General features: G+C 42.2%; 1 protein-coding gene across 4 annotated transcripts in view; it reads left to right on the top strand.

Moving 5' to 3' along the window:
- Positions 1 to 17,528, top strand: part of sik2b (salt-inducible kinase 2b) — a 185,277-nt gene that overhangs the window by 152,029 nt on the left and 15,720 nt on the right. For 3 of the 4 annotated variants that reach the window (XR_009802706.1, XM_061878548.1, XM_061878547.1), the window contains exons 8-11: positions 2,327 to 2,479; positions 3,782 to 3,940; positions 10,315 to 10,546; positions 10,621 to 10,914. Coding sequence is in view for 3 of the 4 variants with exons in the window: in XM_061878548.1 (XP_061734532.1) it covers positions 2,327 to 2,479; positions 3,782 to 3,940; positions 10,315 to 10,546; positions 10,621 to 10,914 (838 nt within the window). In the remaining variant the exon portion in view is untranslated. The remainder of the gene's footprint in view (positions 1 to 2,326; positions 2,480 to 3,781; positions 3,941 to 10,314; positions 10,547 to 10,620; positions 10,915 to 17,528) is intronic. The other variant, XM_061878549.1, reaches the window with a different exon arrangement.

Consider the following 17,528-nt stretch of genomic DNA (forward strand, 5'->3'; position numbering starts at 1 on the left):
CTTCACCATAAAAGACCTGTTTCATCCTGCCTGTGCTAACAAAATAAGAGTCTCAGAAAGCTAGCAAGCTACGGAGTTTGATGCCAATGTATTTCTCCCCCGCCCTCACTTGCTTGCCCACCCGCACACTCACCTGCTGCCAGACATTAAAGGGCCACACACATATGCTACTCTCATAACAAAGTGTTTAAAAACCAGTATGCAAGTTGGACAAATGAGATGCCAAATCCAACCACTTTCATGTGGTATTGGACAGAAAGGAGGACTTTTTTTTTTTCCTCCATTTGAAAATGCGGACGTTATCAGCACCACTGTCTAATTCCAATCAATGCAAGTCATCAGAATCAGGTAATACACCAACTTATATTCTTGTCTTCATGAAAGAAAGGAATCTATGTGTGTTAAACATGCTTGTATTATCATTAAACACCATTAACTTGTTAACAAAAATGTCTCTTTCATAAATAAATACATATAAATTATAAATAGGAATGAGGTAGATCTCCTCGACTTGGTCAATTGAAAAGTAGCTCACCTGCAGAAAAAGTGTGAGCGCCCCTGCTCTAGAGCAACTGATGCAGAATTAACACTCCACTCCCATGTTGAGTTTTAAGACATTTCATGTTTTTTGTATTCACCAACCTGTTTCAAGTCAGCTGTTCCACTCTCGTGTCCTACCTATCCTGTTTTTTAAGGCAATGTCAATGTCAAGTCCTCCATTAGTCATATTAAATCAACAAATATATATGTTCAATGAGTACAGATTTTGGTGGGGTGAAATAAGAGTTGTTGCAGCGGTGTATCAAACTGTCATATATAAAGTATTGCTGTCATTGTTTTTAATCAAATGTATCCTACTTTCGAGTTTGGCTTAATCAAAGTAAATAACCTGCTTAGATAATTGAAATAACCTAGAAAAATACTTTTTTGTTATGTCATTTACAAGCATTGTTTAAATGTTTTACTTTACATTGTTTAAATGTTTTACTTGAACATACATTTATTTCAATCAATCAATCAATCAATGTTTACTTCTATAGCCCTAAATCACTAGTGTCTCAAAGGGCTGCACAAACCACTACGACATCCTCGGTAGGCCCACATAAGGGCAAGGAAAACTCACACCCAGTGGGACGTCGGTGACAATGATGACTATGAGAACCTTGGAGAGGAGGAAAGCAATGGATGTCGAGCGGGTCTAACATGATACTGTGAAAGTTCAATCCATAATGGATCCAACACAGTCGCGAGAGTCCAGTCCAAAGCGGATCCAACACAGCAGCGAGAGTCCCGTTCACAGCGGAGCCAGCAGGAAACCATCCCAAGCGGAGGCGGATGTCCCCCAGCCGATACACAGGCAAGCAGTACATGGCCACCGGATCGGACCGGACCCCCTCCACAAGGGAGAGTGGGACATAGGAGAAAAAGAAAAGAAACGGCAGATCAACTGGTCTAAAAAGGGAGTCTATTTAAAGGCTAGAGTATACAAATGAGTTTTAAGGTGAGACTTAAATGCTTCTACTCAAAATCTGGTAACAATTTTTATTTTAAGTCCTGTCAAAGTGTATTTTGAGGTGTTATTTTATTTGCCAGCAAACACACCTCAGTCTTTTCACGCATCTTTGCACTGACCTGACCACTGACCGTATAACACCTCTGTCAGGTACCATCTGCAGTTGAGGTAAAGAGGTTCTGCGCTCAAAATAAATTGTGTGATTAATCTGTGTCAGGTTCAAACACTGATGACATTTATTAAACAAGACAAGAAGCAAGGAATTAAACAGACGGAATTAAATTTGGCTCAATTGAGTAGAAACGTCTGGGCTGTACTCTCAAAAGTCTCCCAACACGCTCCGATGGAAGATTGTAAGCCTCCTCTTTTATTTGGACTTTCCCTGATTACATGGAAACAGCTGTTTCTAAACAGCCATCGCTTTCGATTAAAACAGTTCAAAGAAAAGGTCGTCTGGACTGAGTCTGGTCCTGCTTCCTCTCCGCTTTGTAGTTCTCGGGCCAAGATGAAATCTTTCTGTGGATTACAATACATCAAAGCAACAGAACACCTTCATGTTGCTTCCCATCCTACACGGTGGAGTTTTACAAGCCTTCTTCCTGGTAGGATCAAAGACAGCTTTTGTCTTCTCGCCGGGAACTCATGGCAACACAAAGTTATGTGATAACATAAATACAATTATTCTAACAATCCGCATGATTAATCGCAATGTTTTTTGCGATTAACCACATGAGTCAATGCAATACATTTGATAGTCCTGATTTAAAGATATCCTCGTCGTCGTCATGTTACCTGATTTTGTTTGTCCTTCAGTCCCTGCAGAACAAAAGCTACAACCACTTTGCCGCCATCTACTACCTGCTGGTGGAGCGTCTCAAGGCCCATCGCTGCAGCTTCCCGGTAGATCAGAGGATGGACGCACGTCAACGACGACCCAGCACAATCGCCGAGCAGACCGTCGTCAAGGTAGCCAAAATGCTTGTGAATAATGCGTCCATCCATGATCAAAGTGCTCTTATTCACACCTGCATCCTGCAGCAGTGAGCTGTCTCCCCCCCCACCCCCCACCTGCTCTTTTTGATCTTTACCACTTGGTTTTCCATTATTTTCTTTCCAAATTTTTTTTTTCTATGTAGGTCTGACTTAGACCTAGATTCCCCATTAGAAACGTCTATACCTAAAATCAACAGAAATTTTGCAAAAACTCATTCAAAGCAAAATTTTCGCAAAAAATGCTATTTTTGCCTCTTTGAGCTGTAATTTGACCCCCTTAAAATGCTTCAAAACTCACCAAACTTGGCACACACATCTGAACTGGCGAAAATTGCGATATAATGAAAAAACCAAACCCGAAAATTAAAAAATGCGCTCTAGCGCAATTTTTGAATAAAACAAAGAAAAAACTGCTCCTAGGAAGAGAAAACAGACAAAACTGCTTGTAACTTCCAGTAGGAATGTCGGGAAGACATGAAACAAAAACTTCTATGTAGGTCTCACTTAGATCTACATTTAGATAATTGACATCCTTCGGCCAAAATCAACAGGAAGTTAAAAATTACCCCTTCAAAATAAAAGTTTTGTAAAAACCCGTCACCTTTTTCAAATCGAAACTCCTCCCAGTGCGTTTGTCGTTTCGGCTTCAAACTCGCACAGGAGAGGGATTGAACCCTTTTGATTATAACTGTCCAACAAAGTTTTGATTACTGCTCCGGTTTGGATTTTACGCGCCTTCAAAGAACCCCTACGCAAAGTTTCCTAAAAAAAATGTCATTTTTGCCTCTTTAAACTGTAATTTGACCCCCTTAAAATGCTTCAAAGTGCATGTTAAAGCTCTACTATGCCAAGCGAAAGCCATTTATCAACAACATCCAGAAACGCTGATCTGTAATTTGACCCCCTTAACATGCTTCAAAACTCACAAAATTTTACACACACATCAAGACTGGCAAAAATTGCCATCTAATAAAAAACCAAACCCCAAAAGTCAAAATTGCGCTCCAGCGCCCCCTAGGAAAAAACCCAGACAAAACTGCTTGTAACTTCTGCTAGGAATGTCGTAGAGACATGAAACAAAGACCTCTAAGTAGGTCTGACTTCCACCAGGGCTTGGCAGCGGCCAAAGGCGGACCCGACCAACGCTGCTTGCAGTTGGCCTCTCATTCAAGCGTCTTGTAAAATCCCAGCAGCTCCATTGGTTGCATCATCCTGCTGACAAGTATGATTTAAAGAACTCACAGTAACAACCTTCTCCTCCCGCTCTCTCCGCAGTCGACCAGCGGTTTGCCCCAGGTGGGTCTGCTCCCGCAGGGGGTCCGTCTGCTCCGCTCCCCCGCGCTGCCTCAAGCCGCCTCTGATGCGTTCACCTTTGCACAGCCAGCGTGTGCCCTGGAGCGGAATTTCATGGTTGAGGACGTCGGCACTCCTAAAGTAGGTCCAAAGATGCATGGAGCGGTCCAAAGACACATGGACATAGCAGCGGTATATCAGGCTAAGGTGGCATGTTCTTTGTCGCGTGCTCATCCTCTAACCTCGTATGACGGCCCGCTCTCGCATCCGGCTTTAGTTATGGAAAATGCGGTTATTATAGTCATTATCGTCCTGCCAAAGAATGTCCAGAAACATTATCCTGATGTGCTCTGACAGTGATTGGCTTTGATAAGCTCATCCGCTGTGAGTCAGAGGTGTGTGCGTGCGTGCGTTCATCATGCTCCTTTGAGGGCTCCAGCCTTGGTTTGCTTCGTCACCCTGCCAGAGTTCAGCTGACTGGTCTTATGTAAGCTCCCAGCAGACAGGACAGCTGCCCGTCCCGCGCATGTCTCTCACACACACACATCCTGTTCATCTTTGGTGGCAACCTTTTTCCTGATGCCCTGTCGTGAGCTGTTCTAGAACCCCATGGCCAGAGCTTCACACGCATTCTCAGTTATAACACCCCAAAGTGGGTTTTCTCCACTCCTGGCCCCCAACAAAATATGTGTGTGTGAATGGAGTTTGGTTATGTAAGCGCTCCTGTAAAGATAATGTGACCTAATGTGCAAAGTGAACACTTGTGATCTCCCACCAGAGGTGGGTAGAGTAGCCAGAAATTGTAATCAAGTAAAAGTACTGTTACTTTAGATTTTCTTTTTTTTTTGATTGATACTTTTATTAGTAGATTGCACAGTACAGTACATATTCTGTACAATTGACCACTAAATGGTAACACCCCAATTAGTTTTTCAACTTGTTTAAGTCGGGGTCCACCTTCATCAATTCATGGTACAAATATATACTGTCAGCATAATACAGTCATCACACAGGTTAATCCATCCATCATCTTCCGCTTATCCGAGGTCGGGTCGCGGGGGCAACAGCCTAAGCAGGGAAACCCAGACTTCCCTCTCCCCAGCCACTTCGTCTAGCTCTTCCCGGGGGATCCCGAGGCGTTCCCAGGCCAGCCGGGAGACATAGTCTTCCCAACGTGTCCTGGGTCTTCCCCGTGGCCTCCTACCGGTTGGACGTGCCCTAAACACCTCCCTAGGGAGGCGTTCGGGTGGCATCCTGACCAGATGCCCGAATCACCTCATCTGGCTCCTCTCGATGTGAAGGAGCAGCGGCTTTACTTTGAGTTCCTCCCGGATGACAGAGGAGGAAACTCATTTCGGCCGCTTGTACTATCCCATCCCAAAACCATCCCAAGCGGAGGCTGATCCGCCTCTGCTTGGGATGGTTTCCTGCTGGCTCCGCTGTGAACGGGACTCTCGCTGCTGTGTTGGATCTGCTTTGGACTGGACTCTCGCGACTGTGTTGGATCCATTATGGATCGAACTTTCACAGTATCATGTTAGACCCGCTCGACATCCATTGCTTTCCTCCTCTCCAAGGTTCTCATAGTCATCATTGTCACCGACGTCCCACTGGGTGTGAGTTTTCCTTGCCCTTATGTGGGCCTACCGAGGATGTCGTAGTGGTTTGTGCAGCCCTTTGAGACACTAGTGATTTAGGGCTATATAAGTAAACATTGATTGATTGATTGATTGTACCCGTGATCTTATCCTTTCGGTCATGACCCAAAGCTCATGACCATAGGTGAGGATGGGAACGTAGATCGACCGGTAAATTGAGAGCTTTGCCTTCCGGCTCAGCTCCTTCTTCACCACAACGGATCGATACAGCGTCCGCATTACTGAAGACGCCGCACCGATCCGCCTGTCGATCTCACCATCCACTCTTCCCTCACTCGTGAACAAGACTCCTAGGTACTTGAACTCCTCCACTTGGGGCAGGGTCTCCTCCCCAACCCGGAGATGGCACTCCACCCTTTTCCGGGTGCCGTCATCATTAAAGGAACAGGTTATATACTATGATGATTAACACAGGTTAATCATCATAGTATATACATTGAATTATTTACAATCCGGGGGGTGGGATGAGGAGCTTTGGTTGATATCAGTACTTCAGTCATCAACAGAGAAATGGACATTGAAACAGTGTAGGTCTTATTTAGTAGGATATGTACAGCCAGCAGAGAACATAGTGAGTTCACATAGCATAAGAACAAGTACAGTATATACATTGGAAGTACATTTGATTATTTACATTAGGTTGTTTGTAATCCAGGGAGATGGGATGTGAATGGAGGAGGGTATTAGTAAAGTGTTGAATTTGAGAGCAGGGGTCAGCAACCTTTTTGAAACCAAGAGCTACTTCTTGGGTACTGATTAATGCGAAGGGCTACCAGTTTGATACACACTTAAATAAATTGCCAGAAATAGCCAATTTGCTCAATTTACCTTTTAATAAATAAATATATATATATAAAAAAAATGGGTATTTCTGTCTGTCATTCCGTCGTACATTTTTTTTTTACCTTTTACGGAAGGTTTTTTGTTGAGAATAAATGATGAAAAAAACACTTAATTGAACCGTTTAAAAGAGGAGAAAACAGGGAAAAAATGAAAATTAAATTTTGAAACATAGTTTATCTTCAATTTCGACTCTTTAAAATTCAACTGAAAAAAAGAAGAGAAAAACTACCTAATTCAAATCTTTTTGAAAAAATTTAAAAAAGAATTTATAGAACATCATTAGTAAATTATCCTGATTAAGATTAATTTTAGAATTTTGATGACCTGTTTTAAATAGGTTAAAATCCAATCTGCATTTTGTTAGAATATATAACAAATTGGACCAAGCTATATTTCTAACAAAGACAAATCATTATTTCTTCTAGATTTTCCAGAACAACAATTTTAAAAGAAATTCAAAAGACTTTGAAATAAGATTTAAATTTGATTCTAAAGATTTTCTGGATTTGCCAGAATTTTTTTTTTGAATTTTTATCATAAGAAATATTTCAGAAATACTCTTCGTGGAAAAAATAGAAGCTAAAATGAAAAACTAAATTAAAATGTATTTATTATTCTTTACAATAATAAAAAAATATTTACTTGGACATTGATTTAAATTGTCAGGAAAGAAGAGGAAGGAATTTAAAAGGTAAAAAGGTATATGTGTTTAGATATCTTAAAATAATTTTTAAAGTTGTATTTTTTCTCTAAAATTGTCTTTCTGAAAGTTATAAAAAGCAAAGTAAAAAAAAATAATGAATTGATTTAAACAAGTGAAGACCAAGTCTTTAAAATATTTTCTTGGATTTTCAAATTCTATTTGAGTTTTGTCTCTCTTAGAATTAAAAATGTCAAGCAAAGCGAGACCAGCTTGCTAGTAAATAAATACAATTTAAAAAATAGAGGCAGCTCACTGGTAAGTGCTGCTATTTGAGCTATTTTTAGAACAGGCCAGCGGGCGACTCATCTGGTCCTTACGGGCGACCTGGTGCCCGCGGGCACTGTGTTGGTGACCCCTGCTTAAGAGATTTATTACTCAAGTAAAAGTAAGGAGTAGTCACCCAAATATTTACTTGAGTAAAAGTAAAAAGTATGTTGTGAAAAAACTACTCAAGTACTGAGTAACTGATGAGTAACCTGTTCCTTTAATGATGACGGCAACAAGTAATGCACAAAAACATAAAAATAGCAATGAACAAATTCAGAGCCAGGAATATCTCTTAAGCAACTAAAACAAAAATGTATATTAAAAACTATATATTTGGTTTTACACTGTATTGAAAAAAACATTAAATGAATTTTACCTTTGCAACCTCATTATACTATTGGCGAAGTTTTATGTTCATAAATGTAAGTTTTTTCAATACCCAACCTGTTTTTTGTTCCTTTTAAAAAAGACTTAGAACTCTACATTAAAACATTCTACTTCTAACAACCGAAAAGCTGTAAAAACCATGATGCTGGGTTCCAAATGTAAGTTATTTACTGAGGTTGAGTGAGACTATGGCTTTGCACTTTATTTTATATATATATACATATATATATATATATTTGCATGCTATTGTAGTTACTTTGAATTAACAACCCCCTGGTGCTGTTTTGTACGATTTTTATACTGTTTTGTACTGTTTTTGTACTTACTTTTATTATTTTCAACTGTTTGTAAATGTTGAAATGTATAAACAAAGTTTTATAAAAAAAAAAATTTAAAATAAAAATGTGCAGTTAATCATGTGACCGCCTGGCTCTGATTGATTGGTGAAACGGAGTCAAACGTCACCAGTGACTGCATTTGATTGGTGAAACGGAGTCAAACGTCACCAGTGACTGCATTTGATTGGTGAAACGGAGTCAAACGTCACCAGTAACTGCATTTGATTGGTGAAACGCAGACATGTGATAGATCCTACTTTGAAGGTCTGCCAGACAAACCAAAAAAATAAAGCGTGTATTAATAGATCGATAAAAATCAGTAGCGAGTAGCGAGCTGAATGTAGATAAATGGAGCGGAGTAAAAGTAGCCTTTCTTCTCTATAAATATACTCAAGTATAAGTAAAAGTATGTTGCTGAAAACTACTTTTGGAAGTACAATTTATCCCAAAAGTTACTCAAGTAGATGTAACGTAGTAAATGTAGCGCGTTACTACCCACCTCTGTCATTACTTATTAGCTCGATTTAAGTTTGATGGTGGCTTGTATTCCCTCCCATGTTTGTATTTAACTATTACCATCACTTCTTTATATAATCTGTCTCTCGATGATCTGTCCTCTGTGAACATGTTTGTGTGTGTGCGTAAGTGTAACGCTGTTGTGTAACGGCATTCCGATCCCAACTCACTAGTGAAAGCAGATGGAGGAATTGGACAAATTTGCTTTCTCCCCAGACCGACACCAGGCACTTATTACGTGTAGAGATGTCCTATAATGGCTTTTTTGCCGATATTCCAATATCGTCCAACTCTTAATTACCGATACCGATATATACAGTCGTGGAATGAACACATTATTCTGCCTCATTTTGTTGTGATGCCCCACTGGATGCATGAAACAATGTAACAAGGTTTTCCAAAATAAATCAACTCAAGTTATGGAAAAAAATGCCAACATGGCACTGACATATTTATTATTGGAGTCACAAAGTGCATCATTTTTTTTAACACGCCTCAAAACAACACCTTGGAATTTGGGACATGCTCTCTCTGAGAGAGCATGAGGAGGTTGAGGTGGGCGGGTGTATATTGTAGCGTCCCGGAAGAGTTAGTGCTGCAAGGGTTTCTAGGTATTTGTTCTGTTGTGTTACGGTGCGGATGTTCTCCCGAAATATGTTTGTCATTCTTTTTTGGTGTGGGTTCACAGTGTGGCACATATTTGTAACAGTGTTAAAGTTGTTTATACGGCCACCCTCAGTGTGACCTGTATGGCTGTTGACCAAGTATGCATAGCATTCACTTGTGTGTGTGAAAAGCCATAGATATTATGTGACTGGGCCGGCACGCAAAGGCAGTGCCTTTAAGGTTTCAATCAATCAATCAATGTTTATTTATATAGCCCCAAATCACAAATGTCTCAAAGGACTGCACAAATCATTACGACTACAACATCCTCGGAAGAACCCACAAAAGGGCAAGGAAAACTCACACCCAGTGGGCAGGGAGAATTCACATCCAGTGGGACGCCAGTGACAATGGTGACTATGAGAAACCTTGGAGAGGACCTCAGATGTGGGCAACCCCCCCCCCCTCTAGGGGACCGAAAGCAATGGATGTGGAGCGGGTCTAACATGATACTGTGAAAGTTCAATCCATAGTGGCTCCAACACAGCCGCGAGAGTTCAGTTCAAAGTGGATCCAAGACAGCAGCGAGAGTCCCGTCCACAGGAAACCATCTCAAGCGGAGGCGGATCAGCAGCGTAGAGATGTCCCCAACCGATACATAGGCGAGCGGTCCATCCTGGGTCCCGACGAGCGGTCCATCCTGGGTCTCGACTCTGGACAGCCAGTACTTCATCCATGGTCATCGGACCGGACCCCCTCCACAAGGGAGGGGGGGACATAGGAGAAAGAAAAGAAGCGGCAGATCAACTGGTCTAAAAAGGAGGTCTATTTAAAGGCTAGAGTATACAGATGAGTTTTAAGGTGAGACTTTTAAGGTTTATAGAATCTCTGCACTTCCCTACGTCCGTGTACTATTCCATTCAGCGGCGTTTTAAAAAGTCATAAAGTTTACTTTGTGAAACCGATACCGATAATTTCCAATATTACATTTTTAAAGCATTTATCAGCAGACCGATATTATCACGTGTGCATAATTTTCAAGGTGTGTGTCAATCAAAATGTCTTATCTGCGCCCCCCCCCCCACCTCAACACTCCCACTGAGGCAACAAATAACTTTTATTCTCGAGTGCCTTTTTTCAAGATCGACCCAATCAATATCTGCATTTATTAACGAAAATATTCTGCCCCCTTTTCAGGTGAACGGCTGCCTACTCGACCCCCTGCCTCCCCCCACAGTGCTCCGCAAGTCCTCCACCTCATCGCCTAGCAACATGATGGAGACGTCGATTGATGAGGGCATCGAGACCGAGGAGCCGGACACGGACGAGGATCCGTCCCACATGCTCCTGGCCTATCAGACGGCTCGCTTCGGCCAAAGGCGACACACCCTCTCTGAGGTCACCAACCAACCGGGGACCTCCAGCCAGGGTAGGACGGCAGCTGATCCAACACACCCCTTCCTAGTATATATTAAAACAAAAACTCTTTAATGTCCTTTCCAGGTAAATTTTTGGCCCTGGGTCACAGACCCTCCATGGGTAGCGTAGACTCTGACATGGGCTATGACATGGGCTCCATGCACAGCAACCTCAGCCTACTGGAGGACCCGCCGTCACTCAGTGAGGTGGTCCTGGCCAGCAGCACGGCCCCCGGTGTCCCCACGTCCTCCTTCCTGAGGGCTCGGCCTGCCAACCCGGCGATGGCCGCTCTCACCTCGCAGCACAGGGAGACGCACAACCGCTCGCCCATCAGCTTCCGGGAAGGACGCCGAGCCTCCGACACCTCTCTCACACAAGGTCAGGAAGTCTCCTTTTCCCCACTTCTTGCACTTGCACACTAAGGGATGTCGCGATCCAGGTTTTTGCACTTCTGATCCCATACCGATACTGGCCTTTCCGAGCATGTATTAAAGTTTAAAGTTATTTAGTTGTCAGATTCATGTTGAAAAGGGTTTTAGTGCTCTAGATAAGAACTAGCTAGCTGAATTAGGTGAGTTTGAATAATACACAATGGTTGGTGTTCAAGGATAAACACAAAATAGGAAAAATTATACATGACAAACAGAAAGGGCTTCATTAAACAGTAAAAAAGTGAACAGTATAAAGTGCAAATAATGCTGTAAACATTATTAAAAAAAGCAAAACAGACAAACTACCTGAGTGGGATAAAATGTCTAACTCAGCATCAATATTCTTGAACAAGTGTTAACTTAAAAAACAAAAAAAAATTATCTACACCAGGGGTAGGGAACCTATGGCTCTAGAGCCAGATGTGGCTCTTTTGATGACTGCATCTGGCTCTCAGGTACATCTTAGCTGACTCTGCTTAACACAATAAATAATGAATAATTCCACATGTAATCAGTGTTAAAAATGATGTTCAAAATATAAAACATCATCGTGCATTTTTAATCCATCCATCCGTTTTCAACCGCACCTGTTCAAGAAGTTGCGTTAATGGTAAGAAGTTATTTATTTATTATTGGTTAGTGTGGGGCTTGTCCTCCTGGGGGTTCTTCAGACCACCAAGAACCGACATGAGAGCCTGTTTCAGGGTTACACTATTGTTTCATTTTTCAATAAGTCTCTCAGTTGCTTTCCAGCAATTGTCTTTTTCTCTTTCGTTCTGGCTCGCACTCTGGCTCCAGCACCAACCCCATTTCTCCTCCTGGCTGTTGCTTATAACATAGCGACAGGTGATTAGGTAACAAAGCCCAGGTGGGCCCTCTACGCACCTGTCGCTGATTTCGAGGCCAGTCCTGGCAACACCCCGCTTCGCTGCAGTCCCGCAGGCCACGCCCCCTCCACAGTTAGCTTCAGAATAACAATGTTATTATAAAGAATAAGAGACCTTTTATACTCTAAAAATGTTAGTCTTACTTAAAAATGCACGCGTTTAGTTGTGTTCAGGGTTAAAAATATATTTTACGGCTCTTACGGAAATACATTTTAAAATATTTGGCTTCATGGCTCTCTCAGCCAAAAAGGTTCCCGACCCCTGATCTACACACTCCTTTCAATTGTTTGCCCCAGTCAGGAGGGGGCAAACAATTGAAGTCCAAGCGTAATGGGGAGATTCTTTCTAAGAAAGACGAGCACTTCAAGATGCTCATGTGTCAGCCTGCTCCTGTGTTCATCAATGATGAGTGCTAAAAAGCCTCTCACTCTCGAGAGTCATTAAATGGCCTTACAAGTTTACCACCACGCTTGACTTTATCGTGGCATGTTTTGCACTCCACCTCTTCATCTTTTTCGTTTTGTAGGGTAAAATAATCCCACAGAGCTGACATTTTTACCGTAACTTTTAATTCACACAGCCGTCTTAACGGTTAAAACACAGACCTGTGGATGTGTTGAAGGTGAGCTGGAAAATGCGGAACGGAGCGTAGGGAGCAGCAGAGTGGAATGTATTATTTAAATAGGTGCGTTAGAAAACACGGACCGGATTTGAAAAAAAAAAATTGGATCTGGATCGGCATTTTCCCATGCCTTGCCGATACGCGCTTTTTTGCAAATATCGGCGGCCGATCCGATCCAAATATCGGATCGGGACAACCCTATTGCACACACACACACACACACACACACACACCGCACACTACAGACACCGTGTGACACTGAAAGTCGCCGGCGCGGAAGAAGACGAGCTTGACGGTTAGAATAAATAAGTGTCAGCAAACTGCAGAGTTCTGTCTCCTTGAATGCGGTCACTTGGCGCTGACGGGGTTTGGATGTGACCATGAGTGCTCGCACGCACATAGCTGGGAGGAACTCAGTCGCAACATCCCTGTGACATCTGCTCCTCCACACCTGCACATATCGTACATTCCAGCTATGTTGATCTCTTTGTGATGGAAGAGTTGCATCGCGATACGTGGGTTACAAAGCAATTAAGAAATGTACTTAGAAAACACAACGATTTGATGCGATTCAATGTGAACGATTGGATTTAGTGCATAAACGATACAGTAAGATTGGATACGGTGTATGAATGGTTCAATTCTTTATTTGTTGCGAGACACATTCTTTTTCACACCACAAAAGAAAAAAAGCGTCCCTTTGCACACGCTCCTCCTCATCAATCAATCGATGTTTACATAGCCCTCAATAACGAGTGTCTCAAAGGGCTGCACAAGTCACGACGACATCCCCAGTTCAGATCTCACATCAGGGCAATAATATAACATAATATTGTGAGAGTCCAGTCCATAGTGGATCTAACATAATAGTGTGAGTCCAGTCCATAGTGGATCTAACATAATAGTGAGAGTCCAGTCCATAGTGGATCTAACATAATAGTGAGAGTCCAGTCCATAGTGGATCTAACATAATAGTGAGAGTCCAGTCCATAGTGGATCTAACATAATAGTGAGAGTCCAGTCCATAGTGGATCTAACATAATAGTGAGAGTCCAGTCCATAGTGGATCTAACATAATAGTGAGAGTCCAGTCCATAGTGGATCTAACATAATAGTGAGAGTCCAGTCCATAGTGGATCTAACATAATAGTGAGAGTCCAGTCCATAGTGGATCTAACATAATAGTGAGAGTCCAGTCCATAGTGGATCTAACATAATAGTGAGAGTCCAGTCCATAGTGGATCTAACATAATAGTGAGAGTCCAGTCCATAGTGGATCTAACATAATAGTGAGAGTCCAGTCCATAGTGGATCTAACATAATAGTGAGGGAGTCCAGTCCATAGTGGATCTAACATAATAGTGAGAGTCCAGTCCATAGTGGATCTAACATAATAGTGAGAGTCCAGTCCATAGTGGATCTAACATAATAGTGAGAGTCCAGTCCATAGTGGATCTAACATAATAGTGTGAGAGTCCAGTCCATAGTGGATCTAACATAATAGTGAGAGTCCAGTCCATAGTGGATCTAACATAATAGTGAGAGTCCAGTCCATAGTGGATCTAACATAATAGTGAGAGTCCAGTCCATACTGGATCTAACATAATATTGTGAGAGTCCAGTCCATAGTGGATCTAACATAATAGTGAGAGTCTAGTCCATAGTGGATCTAACATAATAGTGAGAGTCCAGTCCATAGTGGATCTAACATAATAGTGAGAGTCCAGTCCATAGTGGATCTAACATAATAGTGAGAGTCCAGTCCATAGTGGATCTAACATAATAGTGAGAGTCCAGTCCATAGTGGATCTAACATAATTGTGAGAGTCCAGTCCATAGTGGATCTAACATAATAGTGAGAGTCCAGTCCATAGTGGATCTAACATAATAGTGAGAGTCCAGTCCATAGTGGATCTAACGTAATAGTGAGAGTCCAGTCCATAGTGGATCTAACATAATAGTGAGAGTCCAGTCCATAGTGGATCTAACATAATAGTGAGAGTCCAGTCCATAGTGGATCTAACATAATAGTGAGAGTCCAGTCCATAGTGGATCTAACATAATAGTGAGAGTCCAGTCCATAGTGGATCTAACATAATAGTGAGAGTCCAGTCCATAGTGGATCTAACATAATAGTGAAAGTCTAGTCCATAGTGGATCTAACATAATCTTGTGAGAGTCCAGTCCATAGTGGATCTAACATAATAGTGAGAGTCCAGTCCATAGTGGATCTAACATAATAGTGAGAGTCCAGTCCATAGTGGATCTAACATAATAGTGAGAGTCCAGTCCATAGTGGATCCAACATAATAGTGAGAGTCCAGTCCATAGTGGATCTAACATAATATTGTGAGAGTCCAGTCCATAGTGGATCTAACATAATAGTGAGAGTCCAGTCCATAGTGGATCTAACATAATAGTGAGAGTCCAGTCCATAGTGGATCCAACATAATATTGTGAGTATTGTGAGACACATGTGTTTGTCTCCCTCCACCACAGACTAACGACACATGTGTTTGTCTCCCTGCACCACAGACTAACGACACATGTGTTTGTCTCCCTGCACCACAGACTAACGACACATGTGTTTGTCTCCCTGCACCACAGACTAACGACACATGTGTTTGTCTCCCTGCACCACAGACTAACGACACATGTGTTTGTCTCCCCGCACCACAGACTAACGACACATGTGTTTGTCTCCCTGCACCACAGACTAACGACACATGTGTTTGTCTCCCTGCACCACAGACTAACAACACATGTGTTTGTCTCCCTGCACCACAGACTAACGACACATGTGTTGGTCTCCCTGCACCACAGACTAACGACACATGTGTTTGTCTCCCTGCACCACAGACTAACGACACATGTGTTTGTCTCCCTGCACCACAGACTAACGACACATGTGTTTGTCTCCCTGCACCACAGACTAAGGACACATGTGTTTGTCTCCCTGCACCACAGACTAACGACACATGCGTGCACGTACGCGGATGGATAAACGATACTTGAGCAAACGTAGATCCACAAGCTTTGTTTGAATCAGCACCAAACTGCACCGCGAGAGACACGGCCTTCTAAAGCTTGACAAAGGCAACGTTAAACAACCCCCACCAATAATAATAATCCATATGCTGCTTCACCCACTGATTGTAAATCACTGGCATTAATCCGAAGTAGAATGTTTAATTACATCTTGAAAGCACTTAGTTTCCTCGGTCTCCTCACCGACAGCCTTCACTGTGCACTCCAGCTAGTGTTTGCATATATTTTATTTATTACGTTCATTTTAATCCTCTTTGGGGAGGGGGCGAGAGAGAGAGAGAGAGAGAGAGAGTAGATGCGGCAGGTTATTTAGCGTCAGACTGCTGACTTGGGTTAGAAATAACTCCCACCACCTCCACAGTGAGTCAGGTGCTACTGGCTGGGTCTTATCAGCCACAAACACACACATTGGACTTCCTCCATTTACAAAACCCCTGTTATATTTTAACTTTTCGATTTACAAACCATTAGATCGAGCTAATAGGCCTCCGTGTGTGAACCAGGTCGCTGTGTACGAACGTCCGTTTTGCTAAGTCAATGTGAGTCCCAAACACACCAGCAAGGAAAGGAAGGAAACAAATGTAAACTCTTGCAAGCAAGTCAGATGGAAGAATCCACAAGTTAAAGTACCAATGATTGTCACACACACACTCGGTGTGGTGAAGTTTGTCCTCTGCATTTGACCCATCACCCTTGTTCCACCCCCTGGGGGGTGAGGGGAGCAGTGAGCAGCATTTTGGTGATTTAACCCCCAATTCCAACCCTTGATGCAGGGAGGTAATGGCTCCCATTTTTATAGTCCTTGGTATGACTTGGCTGGGGTTTGAACTCACAAGGGTGGACACACTAACCACTAGACCAGTGGTTCTAAAATGGGGGTACTTGAAGGTATGCCAAGGGGTACATGAGATTTGTTAAAAAATAATCTAAAAATAGCAACAATTGAAAAATCCTTTATAAATATATTTATTGAATAATACTTCAACAAAATATGAATGTAAGTTCATAAAGTGTGAAAAGAAATGCAACAATGCAATATTCAGTGTTGACAGCTAGATTTTTTGTGGACATGTTCCATAAATATTGATGTTAAATATTTCTTTTTTTGTGAAGAAATGTTTAGAATGAAGTTCATGAATCCAGATGGATCTCTATTACAATCCCCAAAGAGGGCTCTTTAAGTTGATGATTACTTCTATGTGGAGAAATCTTTATTTATAAATAAATGATAAATGTACTTGTATAGCGCTTTTCTACCTTCAAGGTACTCAAAGCGCTTTGAAACTACTTCCACATTCACCCATTCACACACACATTCACACACTGATGGAGGGAGCTGCCATGCAAGGCGCCAACCAGCACCCATCAGGAGCAAGGGTGAAGTGTCTTGCTCAGGACACAACGGACGTGACGAGGTTGGTACTAGGTGGGATTTGAACCAGGGACCCTCAGGTTGCGCACGGCCACTCTTCCACTGCGCCACGCCGTCCCGTTATAATTGAATCACTTGTTTATTTTTCAACTAGTTTTTAGTTATTTTTATATCCGGCTCGGTCACATAATATCTACAGCTTTTCACACACACAAGTGAATGCTAGCATACTTGGTCAACAGCCATACAGGTCACACTGAGGGTGGCCGTATAAACAACTTTAACACTGTTACAAATATGCGCCACACTGTGAACCCACACCAAACAAGAATGACAAACAAATTTCGGGAGAACATCCTCATCGTAACACAACATAAACAGAAAAGGGACAAATACCAAGAACCACAAACAGCACTAACTGTTCCAGGACGCTACAATATACACCCCTCCACACCCCCTGCCCCAACCCCGCCCACTTCAACCTCCTCAGAGCATGTCCCAGATTCCAAGCTGCTGTCTTGAGGCATGTTAAAAAAAATAATGCACTTTGTGACTTCAATATTAAATATGGCAGTGCCATGTTGGCATTTTTTTCCATAACTTGAGTTGATTTATTTTGCAAAACCTTGTTA

The sequence above is a fragment of the Nerophis ophidion genome, linkage group LG18 (assembly GCF_033978795.1).
Source record: "Nerophis ophidion isolate RoL-2023_Sa linkage group LG18, RoL_Noph_v1.0, whole genome shotgun sequence".
NCBI lineage: Eukaryota > Metazoa > Chordata > Actinopteri > Syngnathiformes > Syngnathidae > Nerophis > Nerophis ophidion.